This window comes from Porites lutea, chromosome 5, assembly GCF_958299795.1.
Source record: "Porites lutea chromosome 5, jaPorLute2.1, whole genome shotgun sequence".
Taxonomy (NCBI): Eukaryota; Metazoa; Cnidaria; class Anthozoa; order Scleractinia; family Poritidae; genus Porites; species Porites lutea.
The window spans coordinates 30821211-30842038 of NC_133205.1; the positions used below are offsets into that span (position 1 = coordinate 30821211).

At 39.6% G+C, this 20828-nt stretch overlaps 1 protein-coding gene across 1 annotated transcript; it reads left to right on the top strand.

Annotated features, from left to right (window-relative positions):
- Positions 1 to 60: 60 nt before the first annotated feature.
- LOC140937361 (rhamnosyl O-methyltransferase-like) lies at positions 61 to 11853 on the top strand. The gene is made up of 5 exons (XM_073386914.1): positions 61 to 182; positions 5608 to 5761; positions 6045 to 6346; positions 10738 to 11003; positions 11712 to 11853. The coding sequence occupies exons 2-5, from the start codon at positions 5614 to 5616 to the stop codon at positions 11755 to 11757; spliced, it is 762 nt and encodes a 253-aa protein (XP_073243015.1). The 5' UTR covers positions 61 to 182; positions 5608 to 5613; the 3' UTR covers positions 11758 to 11853.
- The last annotated feature ends 8975 nt before the right edge of the window (positions 11854 to 20828 follow it).

The following is a 20828-nucleotide window of genomic DNA, read 5'->3' on the forward strand; positions in this document are numbered from 1 at the left end:
AATACCCAAGTACCCCCCCGGGTACATAACACACTCGCAACGTGAGCTTGGAAGCCTGTGGCCCAATTAGCATTTTAGAAACCGAGTTTCATCGGAGCGGAGAAAAAGTCGAATTCTATTTGAGTTGCTTGTCTGAGAAGAGGTGCAGTGTGGTTTAAGTCTTACGTTTGTGATAAGCTAAGGTAAGAATATTAGCTGCAAAGTCATTCTTAAGCAGAATCATGTCCGGGAATCATGTATACTTGATAATAAGTCATGGTTGAAAGTTCTATTGCCTTACAATGTGTTTTTGCTGAACATTATGCAACCCTGCGCAATGCCCTTCGTCTTTGCCGCCATAGTATGATTTGAGACGTTCATTAAAGAGAGTTAAAGAATATAAATATCGTCTCATGGCGCCTTCAGGAAACCAAAAGTGATTTAAAGTGACTAAACGTCTTGCAGACAGCTGCAACTGCTCGGAGATCCGATTGCTATCCGCGCTACATGTAGTAGCTTTTCTGTTGTCCCTAGCAAATTGATAAAAATTTGTTCCCTTTACGTTTTGATATTTTGAGGACTTCTCGCACCAGAAAATGACATTTGCAGCGTATACAACTGTACAGTCCTTTATTCTATTACTTAAGGTATTTTACAATTTCTCGACAACTCCTAGATATTTATGGCCTATATCAGGTGCGTCAGCCACGTTTATAGCGGAGACTGTTTGGCAAGTAGGCGAGCCCCTTTCTCATATAAACCTGAAAATTTTATCAGGCCAAGAAAGTGAAAAAGCGCTCCATTCTGGCTAACTTAGACTGTTCACATTCCCTAAGATCGTCGAGACCGAACTTGTTGTAACCGGCCGACACGGTTGGTTTCACTAATGTGGCCGCACAATTCACTACTGTAATTCCATATTCATTCACATCACGAATATATTCATTCGCATTCAGCAACTACTTTGCCATTCAACATGTACACAAATTCACATTCAACGACATAATTCTCAGTTACGAATACAGTCGAACCTATGTTAAGCGACACTGTATTAAGCGGTCACCCTCTATTAAGCGGTCAGTTTTCAAAGTCCCGAAAATTGCTTCCCTTGATCTACTGTTTTTTCGACCTCTATAAGTGGTCACCTCTCAGCGGTTGCGGTCACCATTTGCGAAGTCCCAAAGGAACTTTTTCTATTGTCGTGACCTGTATTAAACAGTCATACGGTGTCAATTACTTGCTCATATAGTTTCAAGTAATGTAACACACGAGGTACAACAAATGATTTCCTTTTTTATTTTCGTAAATCATTAAAACGCCGGAAAGGAATGTTTCTGTTTGAGGTCAAACGTCTGATCTGATCAGCTCTGGTGATCGAAATCTTTGAATTGTATTTCTTGCTACCTGTATTATTATAAAGCGGTCACATTTGCAACATATCTTTATTCACATTCAAGGTCAAAATTGCCGCAATATTCATTCAATATTTTGTTGTTTTTAAAAAATATTCCTTCATTAGTACACAGGCGACCCAAACTCACGTGACAATGTGCGAGCCAGCAAGCCATGCAAGTCAGGCGAACCATCGGTAAAAATAATGTTAAGAAGTGAACACTGCAAATTTACAGATGAGGAGTTGAGCACTCATGATACTGATTAGGGTTACTTTTAGCACTCGGGTTAAGCTTTCATTTTACGGATTAGGGTTAAGCAATGCTTAGAGTTAAACACTTATTTACAACGTTAGCTTTCAGTTAATGTTTACCGTATTACTGTTTTTGGTTTGTTTTTGTATTATTTTTGATGAGTCTTCAATGGACTGCATTGCTCGGTGCCATGGCTCGCTGGCTCGCATTTTATACACACAATTAACAATTGTTGGACGAGGTTGAGCAAAACATCGTGATTTGTCTGTGGCGAGCAGAACTATTATTTGCCGAAGCCGAAGGCTGAGGCAAATAATTGATCTGCGAGACACTGACAAATCACGGTATTTTGCGATAACCGAATTCAATGACTGTTTTATCATTCGCTCACCGAGTTTGTATTTTTAATGAATATCCTTGGGAAGCCAAGCGATCTGCCATTTTCACGCAAGAGGGATCGCAAGAAGGAGATCTAGAAAAGCACGGTTTCCTTTACGCATGAGCAAAATATTGTTTGCAGCCAAACACTTTGGACGGCTTTGCGCATGAGCAGACCATTATTTATAGGCAGTTATTTGTAGGTCACGTGGTGGGCTCTCGGCCAATGAAAAGAAAGAAAAATTTGCTTCGAAGTCTACCTGGCGACCGTTGAAAATAGGAGACTTTGACTGAGATCTGTGAACGCTAAATAAACAACGATAAATCCAATTCTTCCTTCAAAGAAATGAATAAAAAATACTTGCCTGCGATGCATTCCACTAAGAAGACAGTGACATTTAGGAAAACTAAAGGCGTCGACCTGGCTGATCAAGGGATGTGTGCGCTAGTTCATCCTTTGCTGAAGAAGCTTGGACTAGACTTGGTTTTTCAGAGTGTTAGTCAGTCAACAATCTGCAGTACATCTCTAAGCTCGTCAAAAAGGCTGTATTTCAGTGAAAAGGAACGAGCACATGGTCGTCAATGTAATCTATCCTGACTTGCAATCGTCCCATCGTCAATATCACAGCACTGAAACGGCCTTGCTGAAAGTTATGAACGACGTCCTCTTGAAGATGAACTTGCAACATGTGACCCTTATGGTCTTGTTGGATCGAAGCGCAGCATTTGACACAGTTGATCATAATACCTTGTTGGAGCGACTGCGCAGGGATGTTGGCATACGTGGGAAAGTGCTTGACTGGTTCAGCTCATATCTGTCGAATCGGAGCCAGCACGTCTCCATCGATGGGTCGCCTACTAGACAGTTCCCACTTGACTGTGGCGTACCTTAGGGTTCTTGTCTGGGACCCTTGCTGCTCGTCATTTACACTTCCTTGCTGTTTAAAGTTATCGAGCATCACCTCCCGCATGTTCACTGTATCACGGACGACACGCAGCTGTACCTCAGTTTCAGAGCAGATGACGATAACGCACAAGATGAGGCGCTGTGTGCTATAGGGGAGTGCAAACGTGACTTATAGAAATGGCTGATTGATGGAAGGTTGCCACTAAATGATGATAAAACTGAAACTTCTATTCGTCTCGACTAGATAGTAGCTCAATAAACTCGGCCCCTTGAGTCTGCAAGTTGATGATCATAATATTGATCTTTCGTGAAATGTTGGAAACAATTCACTATTAACTAAATATGTAAAGCCTGTTTCTATCATATTTATAATATCCGTCGAATTTCAAAATTTTTGTCGAAGGAATGCCTTCAGTCCATGTTTTTGTGACCTCAAGACTAGATTAGTGTATGGGCTACCCAAATATCAGATTTGTAAGCTACAACGTGTCCAGAACACCGCGGCCTTCCCGCGCATATCTGTGATATCGGATCACTGTGCGCTTTTAAGGGACGTGAATGTGACGTGAATTGGCTTGTAAATGGAAAGTTCTAAACATTCTTCATTTGCGTCCAACAAACATAATATATCGTCATTAAACCTTTTCCATATCAGCAGTGTGTTAGTAATTTGCCCCAGTTAGGATCTCCTTTTCTAGTTTTGCCACAAAAGTATTGGCAAAGGCTATGGTCAATTTACCGACCCATGGCTTTACCGAGTGTCTGGAGATAATGTTGGCCATTAAAATGGATGGAGTTCTTTTTCAGGATAAGGTTCTGTATTTCTCTAAGAAAATGTGTAGCTATAGGAGGATTTCTTTCATGGAAATCTTTGTATGTTTGACATACTAAATCCCTTCCTCTTGTGGAATGTTTGAGTATTGCCCAGGGGTACTCCTTATGATGGCCTATACGGAGAGGCTCCACCCGAAAGGGGTACCTTTTTAAGGCTTAGGTATATAAAAAGGGTAGGGATTTCATTATATCGTAAATTTTCTTGTTCTTTGGCCACCCTAGTTGAAGTATATAAAAAGTTAGGGAAATCTGTCATTTCGGTCTATTCAAAGGCCTAAAAGGGCTGACAGATTATTTTATGGCTGTGGAATAGTCGAAAAAACGTTCTGCTTTTGTGATTGTTTATTCATATCTTAAAGACAGTACATTTACAGAAGTTAAATGGCTGAAAAGGTATAAACTAGGTATGTGAAAATGGTATCGTTCTTCAATAGAAGGTGTTCGAAAGGGGTACCTTCTCCGTCAAAATAGTATATAAAAGGAAGAGGGTAAGGAGTCGGACCACTGGGCGGAGCCTCCCCGTATACACTGGAACCTTGATATAACGAAGTGCCAAGGGACTGGCAAAATTTGTTGGCTACAACGAGGTTTCGTTATTTCGAGGTATTATTCCATATATTTTTCTATTACTCGGGGAAAAAATCGTTCGTTATACCGAGGACTTCGTTATATAAAGGTTCGTTATATCGAGGTTCCACTGTATTTTTTAGTATCCCCCGGGGTGCATAGGCTAGTGAAGTCCACTGAGACAAGAAAAACGTTGTTTGGTATCCTTGTGTCTTCAAAAACACTTGTTTCCAGAATGTAGAGCAGGGGTGCGTACAAAATGTTGAATGAATATAGCAACAGTGTTGAATAAAAATTTTGACCTTGCATGTGAATGAATATATTCATGAAAAAGAATTAAATCGTTCAATGTGAAGAAATATGGAATTTTGCACATTAACAAATGTTGAATGAATATAGCAACAGTGTTAATAAAAATTTTGACTTTGCATGTGAATGAATATTTTAACCGCAGCAGGATTAAGTCAGTCGGCAGAGCGCTTGACTGCAGAGCGCGAGGTCGCGGGTTAAATTCCCGGGGCCGGACCAACAACTCAGGGTCTTAAGATAACTGAGAAATGAAGGTACTCCTTTGCACTGCAAGAGGCTTGACCTTCGCGTGGCTCGGATGACCACGTAAAATGGCGGTCCTGTCCCCAGTTAGTGCTTCCGTGCTAAATACAATGACAATCATTATTACAGATGATTTATTACATCTTTAGGTCTTGAAAAATGTAAAAAGGAATGCAATATGTTTTAAATTATTGTGGTACAAGATTTTTGTCCACTGAAAATTAAAATTACTCAATTTCATGGTGGATTCCGTCTTAGTGTCTTTATATCTGATAAAGACAACCCCAAATTTAAATTTTTGTGCAAGAATGAGTTGATCTATATCAGAGATTTTGAAGCCGTTCAAAAACCTCGCAGTCGTGTATTATCAGGAGTAAAAACTCCACTCCTGCTCGTTTTTAAACAGTACTTAAAACACACTTACTTTTCATGACATATTTTCCTTATCAGCGACCATTAACATTGCGACTGTGGAAAATTAAAGTACACTCTCGTGTTCAAATTACCCCCCAAAAAAACTTTGCCAAAGGTTACAGCCCCGCATCCACAAGAACTTTGCTTCTTTGCCTCCACTCCCACCCACTCCCCCCGGAACAGAAAGCAGTCAACGGCTCGAGATGGGGCGGGTGGCTGTTGAATTTTGAATTGATCAGCGCATTGATTAGATCTGGGCACTTAATTCAGCCAACTTGGATTATGCAGTGGATGTTATTTCTTATCAAGATTTGTCAATATTGCTCCTAGATCATTATGGAGGCTGAGCATAACCCAACAGAATATCATAAATTGGAGGCAGAAGTTACAAAAGAATTGAGCGAAATGAAAAGATTTGCCTCGATGGAAGAAAGGCAGGACAGTGGAGTGTTACCTCTGGATATCATTTCCACTCTTTGTCATGGTAATACCAATATATTGGGAGTATGATTAAAATTCCAGACTTTTTTCTGGAGCAGAAATGGCATTTCCGCATCTAATGAAAACGTCTGTATTGCCGGGGCTTCGACTGGATTGTCCACAGTCTCCTACGCAGACGTCATGTATTTGTGGGCAATTTTCCAAGTACAAGCCCCCTGAGGGCTTATATTTGGAGGGGCGATTTAACGGAGGGTTTTTTGGGTTACCGGATTGGGGGGCTTATATTTGGAGGGGCTTATTTTCGGAATTTTACGGTATTTCCTTAGGAAAATACCAGACCTACTGGAGAGGAGTATCGCTTATGAAAGATCCGTTGGACCTAACGATACTCCAGCAGTTGCTATGGGAACTAAAGCCCCGAACTGTTATTGAGTTTGGCGCCTATAAAGGAGGTTCAGCTTTGTGGCTAGCGGACATGTTGAAGATGTACGGTTGTCAGTCTCGTATCATATCTACTGACATCGATCTTTCCTTACTTGATGCTGAAGCTAAAAAGTCTAAGGATGTCGAGTTTATTCAAGGCGACTCGTCTAATATTGAACAGTTTTTCCCTGACGAATTTCTCAAGGTAAGGTAATAAAATTTTAATAAAAGGGCATTTAAAACGCAGGGTTGTTTTACGTTTTGCTAAATGTTTTACTGTTATCATCTGCACTCACTCAAAATTTCTGATCAATTTTTTTTTCGGTTGTCTTATTTTAGGACGTTTGGAAAAAGTTAAGGGGCGCTATTTCTAGAACCAAACAACAACAGCAAAAAAATTAAACGTTATTTAGAGAAAGTGATACATATCAGTTTCAGTAATTGACAAACCTGTGGCCCTATTGTTGTCCCCAGCTAATTAGTCACGCTTTCCAGAGCGAATTATAATTTATAATGTTGCTTTTAAGGAGGAAGGGCAGTAACCAAAGTAGCTGGATAATATTCCCTGGGAGCAGAGAAGAGAATTAACAACAACGCCCACCCACATATGACGTCGACTCTAACCCTAGCCTCCCACGCAGACGTTCTTAAGGATTCGTCACGCGTTCCTGCCCCACGCGTGACGAACCCCTAAGAACGTCTGCGTGGGAGGCTACTCGAACCCAGGCTTCATTAGTCAGGGAAGCGAGAGTTCTTAACACTTCGCCATCCCTACTCCCCGACAAAAATCCTTCCTAGTTTTTCTCTGAAGTATGCTATAATAGTAAAAAACAGTCACTCAAGTACAAAATGGCCCTGAGTTACAATAGGTTCGCGGATCGGCGGATTTGACCTTAAAAAGCTCACGGATTGTGGATTTCGGCGATAAATCGAGCGGATTCGCGGATTTGAAAAATACCGTGGATCGCGGGTCAGCTGAAAGTTTGGACCGGTTGATTGTAGCTCAATCCGTACAATTTAGTAAAATTGCCAAAAAACTGAACATAGATTTGTGCCAATTTTTTTTCTCACCGAAAGGAAGCACTGTCCTTATTAAAATCATGAAATAAAAAATGGGGCTCACCGTACTCGTTTTTGCGGTAGAGCTGCAGAAAGTGCGCACCAAATGCATTTTCCTTGATTTTTGAGAGAGGACTGGGGCGTGCTTCAAAATAGAATTTAGGCAAAAGGTGGAAGAAAGTATTAAAAAATCCGTTTTCACAGAATTTACATCGAGATGTCACATTTAGGACACAATGTGATAAAGAAAGCGTTTAAATAAAAATCAAAGTGAATAAGCACAAATTAAACATCCACTATCGAGGTTCTCCGTGAGGAAGTCGAACTCAGCAACACGCGAACTGCTTACGTTATGCACATTCCCACCACACTGAGTCTTACCTCGACAAGAAACAACCGCAAGCAAAATTTGCAATAGCGTTTCTCTTCGGTCAACTTCATTTTAATATTGTTACTTCACATGCTCTTTTTTACGGAGGCCATCTTGTTATGCGCAGTAAGAGATGCGAAGTGCAAAACCAGGGAATCACCTTAACGTTTTGAAACTTGAACGAAAACTTCTTAAACATGAAGTCCCGCATCTGTTGCGATTACAGAACAACGATATTAAGTAATTCATTTTTTCATGCTACAACGCTACTTTCTTTATACCAGGAAAAATTTTTCAAGTAACACGGATTCGGATTTGAACAAAAATTAAGTCGGATCGACGGATCGGGCCTAAAAATACCACGGATCGGCGGATTTGCATACCCCTATTCACCCCCCTCATAGAAAGACATCAACTAATTCTGCATTGTGGTAACAAGAACAATATGTTGATGTTTTTTCCAAAATAGACGTTTCTGGCAGCAATGCTTTGCAGTGTTGAAATGATTAGGTTGGATAAGTGCACAGGAAGCCATGAAGCCATTGGCAAACTTAAACAGTCTGAGATCTTGCAACCAAACAAAGCTTTACCACATAATTCATAAATTTATTATATTTCAAAATGAAATTAGAAGAAAATTTAGTGCATGGAATGCATGGAAAAGAGATTAGCTTGCTCGCTTTTTTGATTGTTGTCAATGGGATGTGTGTTCCACAAACGTTTGAAACTTACTTTTATGCCAACAGAACAGCCTTGTACCTTTTCTTTCCTGTGAAGCCTGGAGCGAGGTCCTGGAGAGTGTTCACCAGTGACAACAACGCTCAATGTACACCTTTACTGTAATTTATAATTATTACGTAGTACCGGCTAAACTTCATTTTCCGGTTTATGCTGTAATCAAAGACATTATTTACTTTATTTAATATAAAAATAAATAAATAATAATAATTGTTATTATTAATTAGTAACTATTTACAAAACCATCGAATATCTTAAAGTTACACTGAAAGGTTGCACGCAATGTTCAATCACGGCTTTTCTTCACTGGTAAGCGCTTCGTCGAAAGGATGTTACATTAGTAAAGCTACGAGCAAACGGACGCAACAAATCCCAATATTGTTGGCCTTAGAATATTGAGAGTTGTCTCGTCAGTGTTGGTAGTGGTGTGCAAACGGATGCAACAACTCCCAACAACACGCAACAACATGTAAAAGGGTGAGCAAACGGATCCAGCATGTAGTATCCCATAACGTTGCGTTCGTTTGCACGGGGCTTAAGGCTGTCTTTTATCATGGGAACTTTATCTAAGTAAAGTTTTGACCAGGATGGTTCATAGTCAGCTCTCCTATTCTCATGCATCTCAAGCTATTTTCCTAAGGATGATTCTTCGGAACTTTTTAAGTCCCTTAGTCGTACGTCATAGAGCTCCTGCCAGTGACCACTAGATCTCACTGCTGAAGTTAGTTTCAGGGCTTTGTGGTTCTGTGCAACTGTCAGAGGTGTGCTTGTTATTTCGATGGAACAGAAATGTCTCTTTCTTTCTCTTCACATTATAAGCAGTAATGAGAAGTCTTTATCCCCTTTGCTGGTAGATGAGGATGTCCCATAACATTGAAGCTTCGACGCTTCCAGACACTTCCCGCTTTTCATTAGCCTACATTCTCTCCGTTTGATTTTCGCTTGTGTTTGTTATTTCTTCAGATTTTAAAAAGAAATTCATGATGCTAGAATGTTCTGCTAGTCTATAAAATTCCAGCGATTGGCACCTTGAGACAATGTGGTCGTTAGTATTTTCTAAGCGCTTACCGGCGCCGATCCTCTACAACGATTCGATATCGTGAGCTGTGCCTGCACTCCGAGAACAGTTTGTCTCATGAGTCCACTAATGAGTCGTATGTGGGTCCACGACAGTTGCTTTCTTTTTTTTAGGGTACTCTAGGCGTAATTCTTTGTCTTCTCAATTTTTGCTGCGTTCTTTAGTACTCAAAAAGTTTTCTTTCCCGTTATTCCCTTTTTCGATAAGTATAATAAGAAGCTTGAGTTCTGTTTGACAATATTCTGGCACACAGCCGCAAGCTGTCCTTGTTCTATCAACGTTCGGTAACAGTTGATGGTATGCATTTCATGGAGATAGTCTTTCAAGTTAGTTTAAGTTGGACAAGTCAGACTAAGTTCTCTAAAAATGTCTGTAACTGCTGTTAAGCAGACCACTCACAAGCGTTGATGCAAGATAAAAACAAATGGTACTGAGGAACGAATAAATGTTTGAATGAATGGATGGATGGATGAATGAAGGAAGGGGGGAACAGTACTAGTACCTTGGCCGTTGGTTATATCGAGGTTCCACTGTACTGACGACAGAGGCAGCGATGCTCAGTCATACTGTAATCATACATGCTTATGGTCGTCATCTTAACAATTTTTTCATTAATATAATCATTATTACTGCAAAGTTCACGTGACCCATTCTATCTTTAATGTGTTGTTAATGAAACAGGATATTTTTCTATTTAGGACAGGGATCATTGATTTTCTACAACAAGTCAGTGAATACCGCATGCTTTTTAACCAATCACAACCGTCATTTTATGATATCATTAGACACGTGAATGCAGTTATCGAGCCTAAGGTGCATGCTTGAACAATTAAAATAAGCATTTCCTCAATTAAGGGAAACAGTTTTGTTTCCAAGTTAGCCTGAACAGATTCTTACATCATGATTGTAATTAGCACAAATTTAGGCTATTTAGGTTTTTAAATAAGTTCTTCTTCTTAAATTCTGAAGAAAAAATACATTGTAGCCAAGAGTATTTAGCGGTATTCGGCTTATTCCTTGTATAAAATCTGCATACAACTACATTGAAGTAGGAGTGATAAGGCATCTATGTCTTCCAAGAGGGTCCTGAATGTTGACTTAACTTATTTGCCTGCCCCCAGTGTACAGAATTTTTTAGATAGATTTTAGAAAATAAGAACCTGTTTCATATGTTAGGCTTAACAGGTTTTCGTATAGAGGGGACGTACCTGGCAAAATAGCGAGTTGTTAAAACCACTGAGGGTCTTACTATTGGATTTTTACTGTATACCTAAGGCTCTAACAAGTTTGCCGTAATTAAAAGCTGTAGCTGAGTATGATATATTCCCTGATTTTTAATGTTCTCCAACAGAATTTGCAACATCCATGGCTTGTGATAGAAGATGCACACGTAAACCTGACAGGAGTTCTGGAATATTTAGAAAAATTCACAGAGCCTGGTGACTATATCTGTGTTGAGGATACAAATCCGCTGACTCCATACCTCTCTAATCAAGGTCTTGTAAAGAACCTCGGTTATGACGAGATTGGCCCCAATAAGCTGAATGAGCTCAGGAAATTTTTGACAGGTCGCGCAGATAGATACTCTGTGGATCAGAAATACACCGATTTCTACGGGTAAGATATAAATTCTTTGTTTTGATTAGCTTTCACTTATCTGATGTTATATTAAAATTGTTGACAACAAAATTTGACTATTGTGCAGGAGGTATGTCGAAATCATTTCGAATGTTTTGATCTTACTCGTGAATGTAAATTGGAATAAGGGTTACACTGAAAAAAGGTACCGCAATTTGTTATTTGTCTACTTTCTTAAAGGTTCGGTTCGTGGTTTCACTATGGTCGCATGGACGCGTGACTATCGTGTCTCTACGATAGTTAATGTACTTTTCAGATAACCTTTTTAATGTGGCTAAATGTAATTTAGGCAAAGTTAACTTCGAAGCAATGCTGGTCAGCAGTTTCCCCAGCTATACTAGGGGTGGCCCGATGCCTCTAGCAGGGGCACCTCGTAACCTATATACGCACTTGCTTGCTTGCAGTTCTTCGCAAAGTGTTGTTGCAATTGCGTAACATTTTGTGCTTTATTTTTTTCCCATCGCTCGTCCCCCCCCCCCCCCTTGAGGTATCGGCTAAGTAAGTATTGGTTATTCCACTAAAATGGTCAGTGTGACGGTGCCTGGTGGGGGCCGCTCGCGGGGTTGCCATGGATACCTCCTCCTCATGCTAGAGCATACCCGGCTCCACCAACTTTGTAGGCACCAACGCCCATGCTCATCTATTGGTGATGAGTTTAATTTAATTTTTTTGCCATATTTTTTGCAGTTACAACGCCACGTGGAACATGAATGGCTACTTAAAGAGAGTCTAGTCTTAAGTCATTCTCTTACTGTGCATGAAATAGGTTATGTGTGTTTTTTTTCTTCAATATGATTGATTCGTTAATAAACGATTTATAGCAAGAAGAAACATTTCGTGTCCCTATTAAAGAGGAAAGTATACATCCCCAAGTCACTGTATAGATGAAGCCTAGTCCAAAAGCGGAGCTTGCTTTTAACACTTACTTGAAGACTGAAAACTGTCCCTCAGGATAGCCGCACGAGCGAGCAAATTAATCGAGCGAAGCAAACGAAAAAATGAAAGGCCAGCCGAATAGTCAGGTCTCTTAAGGTCAGGATCGTTACAGAGTTGACAAAAGCACCAAATTTTGCACAGTGATAGCTTATTGCAGTACCATGAATATTAGAGGGGGTGCCCAATGCAAATATGCCACTGAAGCGTGCTAAACAGGATTTAATTATTGTAAATTTCACCTGCTGGGGGTCCCTGTGGTGTTTTGATTGAAAATTGTTATTTAATACCTTAAATCACTCAGAATGCTCTTCTCATGTTGTAAACAACAATTTCACTCGAACATCGGGCATTCCCATCCATTATTAGCTTATTGATTGTATAATTAAGTTGATTATTACTGTGCCTTTAAAGCAAGTCCACAGTCCGCCCACATTTTCATAAGTCATTTCTAGGATGGCCTCGTCTTTGCTTCATAACTTGCAAGTACTTAGCTTCTGGGGTTCTCTTCTTCTTTTCTAATGTATTTCAATTAGAGGAGGCTTTATTGTGTGGCTTAAGTCTCATTTATTAATTTAATACAATCAGAAGGATTCAGCCACAACGACAGGTCATTACAGGTAGAAAAAGGATCAAGTATTATTTGTCATTACATGTCACTTTAAGCTGAACAAAGCTTATGGCATAGCGATTCACACACAAAATTTCAGAAAAAAGAAATTGTCAAAGAGTCTGTTGTATCACATATTATCAGGGATTTATGACAGCTGCTCATGAAGACCAAATAACGAAATGACAACCCAAAGTAGTTCTTTCTTAAGGGGGTAATTAATTTTTCAGCTTAACATAGGCCTGGATGCTTTTCAGTCTCTCTTTATCTGCTGGACGCACGTGCACGTTTTGACAGAGAAGCAAGCATCGTGGCACAAGTCATATCATTTACAATTCCCGCAGTTTGTCTAAGCTTTACAAAGCAAAAACAAACAAAAAAGAATCTGGTCTCATAAACTAAAAGGAAACAAGTTAGCCCAAGCTTCAAAGAACAGTACAGTTTATCATGAAGCCTCTATATTTGGCACTGAAGCACTCATGTCCAAAAATAATAACAGCTTATCAAGTCGTAAAAGTGAGACTCAAGTGGTACAAGATTAACTCAAATGATCGAAAAATGGTGAATAGTTTAACTGCTGAAACTGTAGAAAGGGGGCCAGGCTAACTTTTAGGGCCTGTTTACATGGAGGAGGGGGACTCCAGGTAGGCATGGTAACCCACTTAGGTGGGGTAACCCGCCTGTCCTTGTAATCTCTCATTTTAATTTTATCACGTTCACATGATAGGTGGGATGAAACTCCAAGGTGGGTAGCCTGGTCTGTCACACCGGGTAACCCTCTCAGCTGAGGTTAAATTTTGCCATGTCAACGTTTCAAGGTGAGGTAACCCAGGCTATTCGGGGTCAGATTCCTGCTACATCAAATTCGGGCAAAATTCATTTTGGCGCCGGGTGACTTCACATAATTATTGAAGGTAACAATAGAAAGCCACAACAATGAAGGTTCCAGCCAGTGTAGCAAGTGAGCGTAGACGTGGTTTGCCAGAATTTTTCTTGTTTACATGCTTAGGGACCATTCAATAATCTTGAGGAAGTGCACCCCAGGATGGCGGGGTTGTAAGATTGCATGTAAAGGAAAGTTATTTTTACCTCACCTAAGCAGGTTACCTCACCTACCTGGGGTCCCCCACCTTTATGTTAACAGGCCCTCAGTCTCGGGAACCGTGGAACTGGTAATAAACGGTTTACCTAACCCGGGACTAGCTGTGATACTACTTCGACCTTCAAAAACGTCAGCATAGCAGCCGAAGGAGCCATTACATCGGTGTAACACGAATATAAGATTGCGGTGGTTTCATGCGTCTCGTTTTGTGACTTTTTTTTGTCTTCGTTTTTATCACCATCCCTAAATTTCAATCATGTTCAAAACACTCCTACTAACAGAATATTTCGTGAAACTCTTTAGAATGGTATTCAGCAATAAAAACAAGGTGTGACCAGGAGTCGATTTCTAGGCTCCTGGTGTGGCAACATAGGCATAAGTGAATGCAAAGTTTTGCGGTATGTAATCTGTCAGAAATCTGTTTGAGTAGTCGAAGTTGGGGCTGATGGGCTTCTTTATCATGATCACTCCGTTATGATAAGGGACCAGGCCATAATTATTGTTGACCCTTGCTTTTTTGGTATTTTCTGTAATTTTCCCCAGCATTATTTGGGAAAAGGTGGTAACTGAATTGCTCTTGAGAAATTCATGATCGTAAGATTTCGTAACCACGGGGTATTCTCCTAACTGCATTAAAAAATAACACATTCATTTTCATAAATGATGCATCATTGGCTGGCTAATAGAGGCCTTGTTCCTGTAACTTTCAGCTCTTCTGAAGTTAGTTTGTGTGTAAATTGTAACGAACACGACGACCTTCCCTTTTTTTGGAAGATTGTATAGACCTACCATTAACACTCTGGAGCGAGAGCTCTGAAGTGAATGAGCTCCTTACAGGTGTCTAGGCATGCAGGGACCTCATACACTTCTTTTTAAATGTAAATGTGTAAAAAATAAGGAGTTTTAAAAATTTCTGGAGAGGCATGTTTTACATCCTCGTCCCCAGGGCTTAATAAAAAGGTAGAAAAAGGTAAAGCGACCATATTTTACGTCAATAACTCGTGAAGGAAATAATAACTGATAAACTTGAGGTGGACGGTGCGCTCCTTTTACCCCCCTCTCTCCATGAATGCTCCGTTTTAAGGGTATTTAAAGCTAGTCAAAGCTACACAGAAAGGAGAGAAGCTGAAATAAGGGTGTGTTGACACCGGGGATCGAACTCGGGACCTCGCGCACTGAAGGCTGCACACTAGCAAACTGTCCCACCCTTTCTCCTCCTTTTCCCCCTGAGAACGAGGTTGACATGTTTTAATGACAGGGTTACCAACGAAGCAAATTATAATCTAATCTTAGCTGTACAATTACAAAGTGGGCGCGTTGTCAGTTACGGTTCATGAGGTCGTTCATGTGGCATGTGAAAATTTAACGATTCTGTCGTTTAGGATATGATACATTTAGGTTTTATGTTATTGTATGACATCTTTGAAGGCTGGCTTTGTGATCTGTTTAAATTGATATGTAACGATATCATAACTGACAAGTCTTAGCAGTGAACATGGCCAAATTTACCGTGTGGAGACTGGGCACTAGTCAGTGTTGTGTACGTGTAAAACTATTTTGAATATTGTAACAACAACTAAACATTACCCAATTAAAAACTTAAAATTTGGAAACAAATGTTCATTAGCCAAATCAAACAAGAAGAGTACTTACCACAGGGAACCCAATCTGCCATTATAGGTGAAAGTTGATCCCCTCTTTTATCTGTAATTAGGACCATTTGTAACGGGCACCCCCTCCAGTATTAATCGGCAGGTGCTAAGGAAGCTCTGTGCCAAATTTGACACTTTTGTCACGTCTGTAACGATCCGGCCTATATTTTGCACTAAGAGACCTGACTAGAAGGGAAACTGGAGAGAATGCGCGACGGAAAGGAGGGACCGCATTTTCGTTCTTAACAGCAATAGGAACTAACAAGCACTGGGAAAACTTCTGCCGATTTTCTATCTTAAGAAAGTAGGATCCACTAAACTTCAGTTTCAAAAAATCGCTGCGTTGAAACCGAAAACGTTTTTGTGACAAGTTCCGTCATAGGGATACCACTGCTTCTGTAATAAAAACGGAGCCACCTTGAACAGCTCGGAAGAATGAATAAAGATTGCTTATGACTCACGCTTCATCTAACCAGCATGGGCTAAAGGTAACTTTGAGCAAACCATGGTTATGTAACCACCCAGGTTCTCAAAAGATTGTATAAATATGATCATTATGAAATTTTCTTTTTGCAGTTAATATACTGGCGACAATGAATTCTGTAATATAAGCTGCAGTTTGTTTTGTTGTTGTTAGCCCCACGATATAACAGTAAAATGATTTGCTGAACACTATGCAGAGACTCTGATCACATCCTGATAACCAAGTGTTTATTATTCTGAAGGTGCCCGCGGTAAACAAAGGGCCTGGGCCTACTTCGTGTAATGAACATGAATTACACATACTAATACTGGTCACCAGAAACTCATAAGGGGTTGAAACGTGTAACTCGCGTTCAATGCTCGTGAATATTCACTTTTACCATATTTGGAAACCTTAGTGACAGATATCCATTTTCAACACAATGGCTGCCGCGCGATCACCATGCAGCTGTTTTAAGACAAGAGTTCTGCATTTCAGGCTTAAAAATACACCGTTAAAAGACAAATAAAATGGAAAGAGAAAGTTAAAAAGAATGCTCAGCTTTCTTTTTGTGGAAGAAGGGAAGCTTTTCATCAAGAAATCCTCCTTTGAGGAATTCAACCTTGTTTTCTTCGCGACGGATCTCTGGTCTGTTTTGAAATGCAACCAAGGCAGTGAAGTTTTTGCTGAATTTTCAGGTACATTTTGCACTCTATAGCCAAGACAATTACGTTTTTGAAAGGGAATTTATGACTTTTTAAATGTCTCATAGACGTTTTATAAATTTTTCTCTTCGGCGCTAAAGAAAAATTACAAAATGTGCCCCGATTTGAGATGGATTTTGTGTTGAATTTTGCCATGTGCTCAGCCGATTTCACTTGCGTGAACGGATCCACGATCGAGATAGTGTTTTCCGAATTGCTTTAAAGGATTAACTTTTTGGATTTTGAATAAAAATTGTCAAGAAACGACTTCTCTGTCTATTGTTTTGAGTTTGTTCATTCATAAACGTAGCTCAAAACACGATCATGACTACAACATTCAAGCTGAATTTAAGCTTAAATGCTTCTCACATTCATCACACGCATCACTTTTTGCCAAGATGTCAGGTTCAGGTTTTGGACACTTTTCGATACGCAGCTAATAAATTTTATTCCAAAATATTTTTTACTGTTTATTATAGACTTTTAATATAAGAATTTTAAAAGCCTATTTGCATTATAAGTTTACTGTGCAGAGGGTCAACGAGACATCGTTTTTTGAAGTGACTGAACTTCGAGAAGTTGCGAGGACGTCAAAGGGTTTCATAATGTTACGTTTGGCCCGGGTGGTAAGGTAATATCCTGCTCAGTGTTTCGGTAAGATTCCTGGTTTCAACCTTTCAAAGCTTTCTCGCCTTTCGGGAGTATTTCCCCCGTTAGTCGGCCATTTTTTTAAGCGGGCGCGGGAACCTGAAGTAAAACTGCGTCACCTTGTTTACGAAGTTTGATTGGTCAGTTATCTCTTCTTCTCGTTCCAAATATGGTAATTTCGAAAATGAATAATCACGAGGATCGGACAAAGCAAACATATGAGAGTTACACGTTTCAACCCCTTATGAGTTTCTGTCACAACACACTAAGATGACTAAAGGAACGTGTTTCGTAAATAGGTGTGGTACACTATTAATTTGACAAAATTTGACTAACAGTGAAGATGATAGATGATTTACATGAGAATCAAAAGAAACGTTTTTGTCAAGTATAATTCCTAACTCTTTGCAAAGGGCGAAGGAGAAAGAGCTCTACACTTGCTTGCTCCTTAAAGTAGACTGCATTTGTGCTGTAAAAAAATTTAAGTGTTTTGTTTACGTCACGAAACACCAACAGGAACTCTTTCGAACTTGTTTAACCAGTGTTCGTGCCATCATCAGGAAATCAATGTCTATTTTAACGCGTCTGAAAAGAAATGCTTCCAGCATAAGAAATAGTGTCTGACCGAGGGAAAACTCAGTAACTGTGGTGAGGGAACCTTCCCAAATTCCCAATCCTTCAACCACCTGAGTAGCGTTTTAAATTCTGAAAGAAATGGCGCAGACTTCCCTTGATCGGAAACATAAAATGTTATGTAAAAAATCCCGATCTCCCATCCCTAAAATAAAGATACAGACTCCTGCCCAAACTGTGGCTTTGGCTGAAACAATTGGAGCGCCTTCTTTTCAAATTAAAAAGACAAGGCAAGTATGTTAATTCTGGTCTCAAATGCATCAAGTTTTGACTCTTTGATCAGCTTAGTTTGATCGAGTGACTTGCTCTGCCTTAAAATGATAACAATGGAAAACGCCAAGGAAACAGACAATGCTGATATCTTTACACTTCTTTCTAATATTGGTTCATCAACACAAACCTGGCGGAGACAATGACTCCGGCCGACTTCTTCAAAAGCATTCTTCGATAACAAGACAACAATGTCAAGAGAAATAGGGCGCTTACTTCAATTCCGGGCATTTAAGATGGCTAAAAAAGATCATGATGATAAACAATTCCAATTGTTAACGAATGTTTCACAACCACCAGAAATCTTTTTGTCACAAAACCAGTGTTTTATTAGCCAGATTACACTAAAAAATAACTATCAAAGAATCAGGATTTGCGTTAGGTATCTATTTGGTTTATTAAGGAGTCACTGATAAGATAAGCAATGATTAATAATGATTTCAGCGTTAAAACGTTCTGAATCATTAAGCATTTAAAACTGAGATAAAATCACTGTATTATATCTCCGATTCTATATTTGGTGTACCGATCTTAACGTAGTCCCGGCCTGTGCTCATACTTGGGGATCATGCCTGCGGGGTTTCAAACAATTGGTCCGTTACTTTTAAGGTGAATGAAATAACAATGTAAGGATGTCGCCTAGGACCTAAAGTTTTACTGAGAAACATTAAAGACGCTGAGTTATAAGTTACAGGTGCGCGAGCAGGTCCGGTTGCCGGTGCGGGTGCGTTTGAAGGTGACTGGAATACAGGGTTCGAGTTACAAGACCTTTAGCCAGTCAGACCTGCAGGGAGGAACAAGTGCAAATGATACAGTCGGCATCAAACATTCATTAGGACTGAGATAACATCGAAGTCCAACATCTGTGCTTCCCCTGATTACATTTAGTATCTTGTTAAAGATATCAAGGGCGCAAGCAAGCTTCGGCCTTCGACTAATTAAGATTAAATTAAGTTTTTAGCAGATTTGCCGGTAAATTCACTGTAATACGAAATATAAGAAAATAATGACATTTTCATTCTGTTGTTGCATAATCGTCATGATTCTCTTTCGTGTTAGGTTGATGACCCCTACCCCTGGCAATGATAACATCTCCGATCAAGTTCTTTTTACCTCTTAATACTTTCATCTATCATGTTCACAGACCGATCCTTTTGACAGACAGAGGAGAATGTATATACTCACTATTAACACAGTTAATTAACGCCCCACTGAAGTGTTACCCCTTAAGGGATCCATTGAACTGTAGTCTTGACTTCCCTTTTAAGCTAGTACCCGACCAAGATTCTGTGGCCTTGATCTGGTTTACAAACGTTTCCCCGCCTTTTAAAAGGATTATTTCGAAGAGTCTTCACCTTGTACACCAAGTTAGGCAAGTTGATCAGCATATTTCGATTGCGTGTCTTACCAAAATCACCGGACTCCTCTTATGAATTGTCTCTATTGAATTAAAAAGGGCGTTGTCAATCGACCGCTCTACTTTGAGGGATAGACATTTATTGTAATGGTTATGTTATGCATCATATAATTTGAAGAATTTTTGGTATCATCAAGTAAAATAGAAATTCAGTGGAATTGTATTGAGGATGACTAGAATAGAGAGTCCTAGAGTCACTTGGCAAGGTCTCGGCAGAAAAAACAATTACGTTAGATTTTTCGACACCCACAAGGTTATTAACAGACCTTGCCGAGTGACTCTAGAACTCTATTCTAGTTATCCTCAAAACAATTCCATTGAATTTCTATTTTACTTGATGATACCAAAAATTCTTCAAACTATACAATGCTTAATGCACCTTTCCATTGTTTTGAACAGGTTATTATTTTCAGTAAATGGAAGGGCAGGTCACTGACATGGAACAGGAGGTCATTATTACGAATAATAACCTACTGCTCCATTTCAATGACCACAATGATAACATCTGTAAACCTGAAGAAGGCTGGTATGGCCAGCCGAAATATTGTTATAAAAAACAATACACGTTGTTTTAAATCAGCTTTGCTGTAGTCTTCGGGCTTCTCGTTCTTGTTTCTTTATATTTTGGCTGATTTGATCTCTTTTCTAGAGATCCAACGTTTGCAACTAGCAGGATCTTCGTCCACGGTTTTTGCAGTTAATTTAACCACAATGATGACCAGCTGGTTCTCAAACAATGGAAAGGTGCATTAAATCAGATAATGCCCTCGCTCGGAGCTCAGGCATTATCCTATATATAACATAACCATTATAATAATTGTCTATCCCAAAACGTAAAGCGGTCGATTGACAACGCCCTTTTTAATTCAACTGAGACAATTCATAAACGGGTCCGGTGATTTCAGTAAGACACGCAATCGAAATATGCTGACCAACTTGCCTAACTTGGTTTACAAGGTGAAGACTCTTCCAAAATAATACTTTTAAAAGGCGGGGAAACGTTTATAAACCAGATCAGAGAGCTACAGAACCTTGGTCGGGTCTCTTGAAAGAGAAGACAAGTCCCTTTAGGGGGAACACTTCAGTGGAGCGGTAACGTTCTGTGTTAAAAGTAATTAAATGAAATTTATTTAGCCTACATTGTGTAATCCACCCTTCTAAACACTTATTAACTACAGAAGCAATTAATAAAGATCATTCTCAACTTGTCTCACTCGAGGAAGGAGCGCATTTCCAAGTATTGAAGATTTGAGGTAAGAATGATCACAACAAAACTCGAAGTCCTTGAGCAACCTGCACATGCTGTTATATAAACGAGTTTGTTCATGGTTTGAAACAAACATTTTTGTAAGTTTTTTTTTGTTTGTTTTTT

What these genes read in the sequence shown, in the direction of transcription:
- LOC140937361 (XM_073386914.1), top strand. Translation starts at nt 5,614, where the DNA reads ATGGAGGCTGAGCATAACCCAACAGAATATCATAAATTGGAGGCAGAA. An exon ending in CATTTCCACTCTTTGTCATG is followed by an intron (nt 5,762 to 6,044) that starts GTAATACCAATA and finishes GTATTTCCTTAG; the next exon opens with GAAAATACCAGACCTACTGG. An exon ending in AAATACACCGATTTCTACGG is followed by an intron (nt 11,004 to 11,711) that starts GTAAGATATAAA and finishes TATTTTTTGCAG; the next exon opens with TTACAACGCCACGTGGAACA.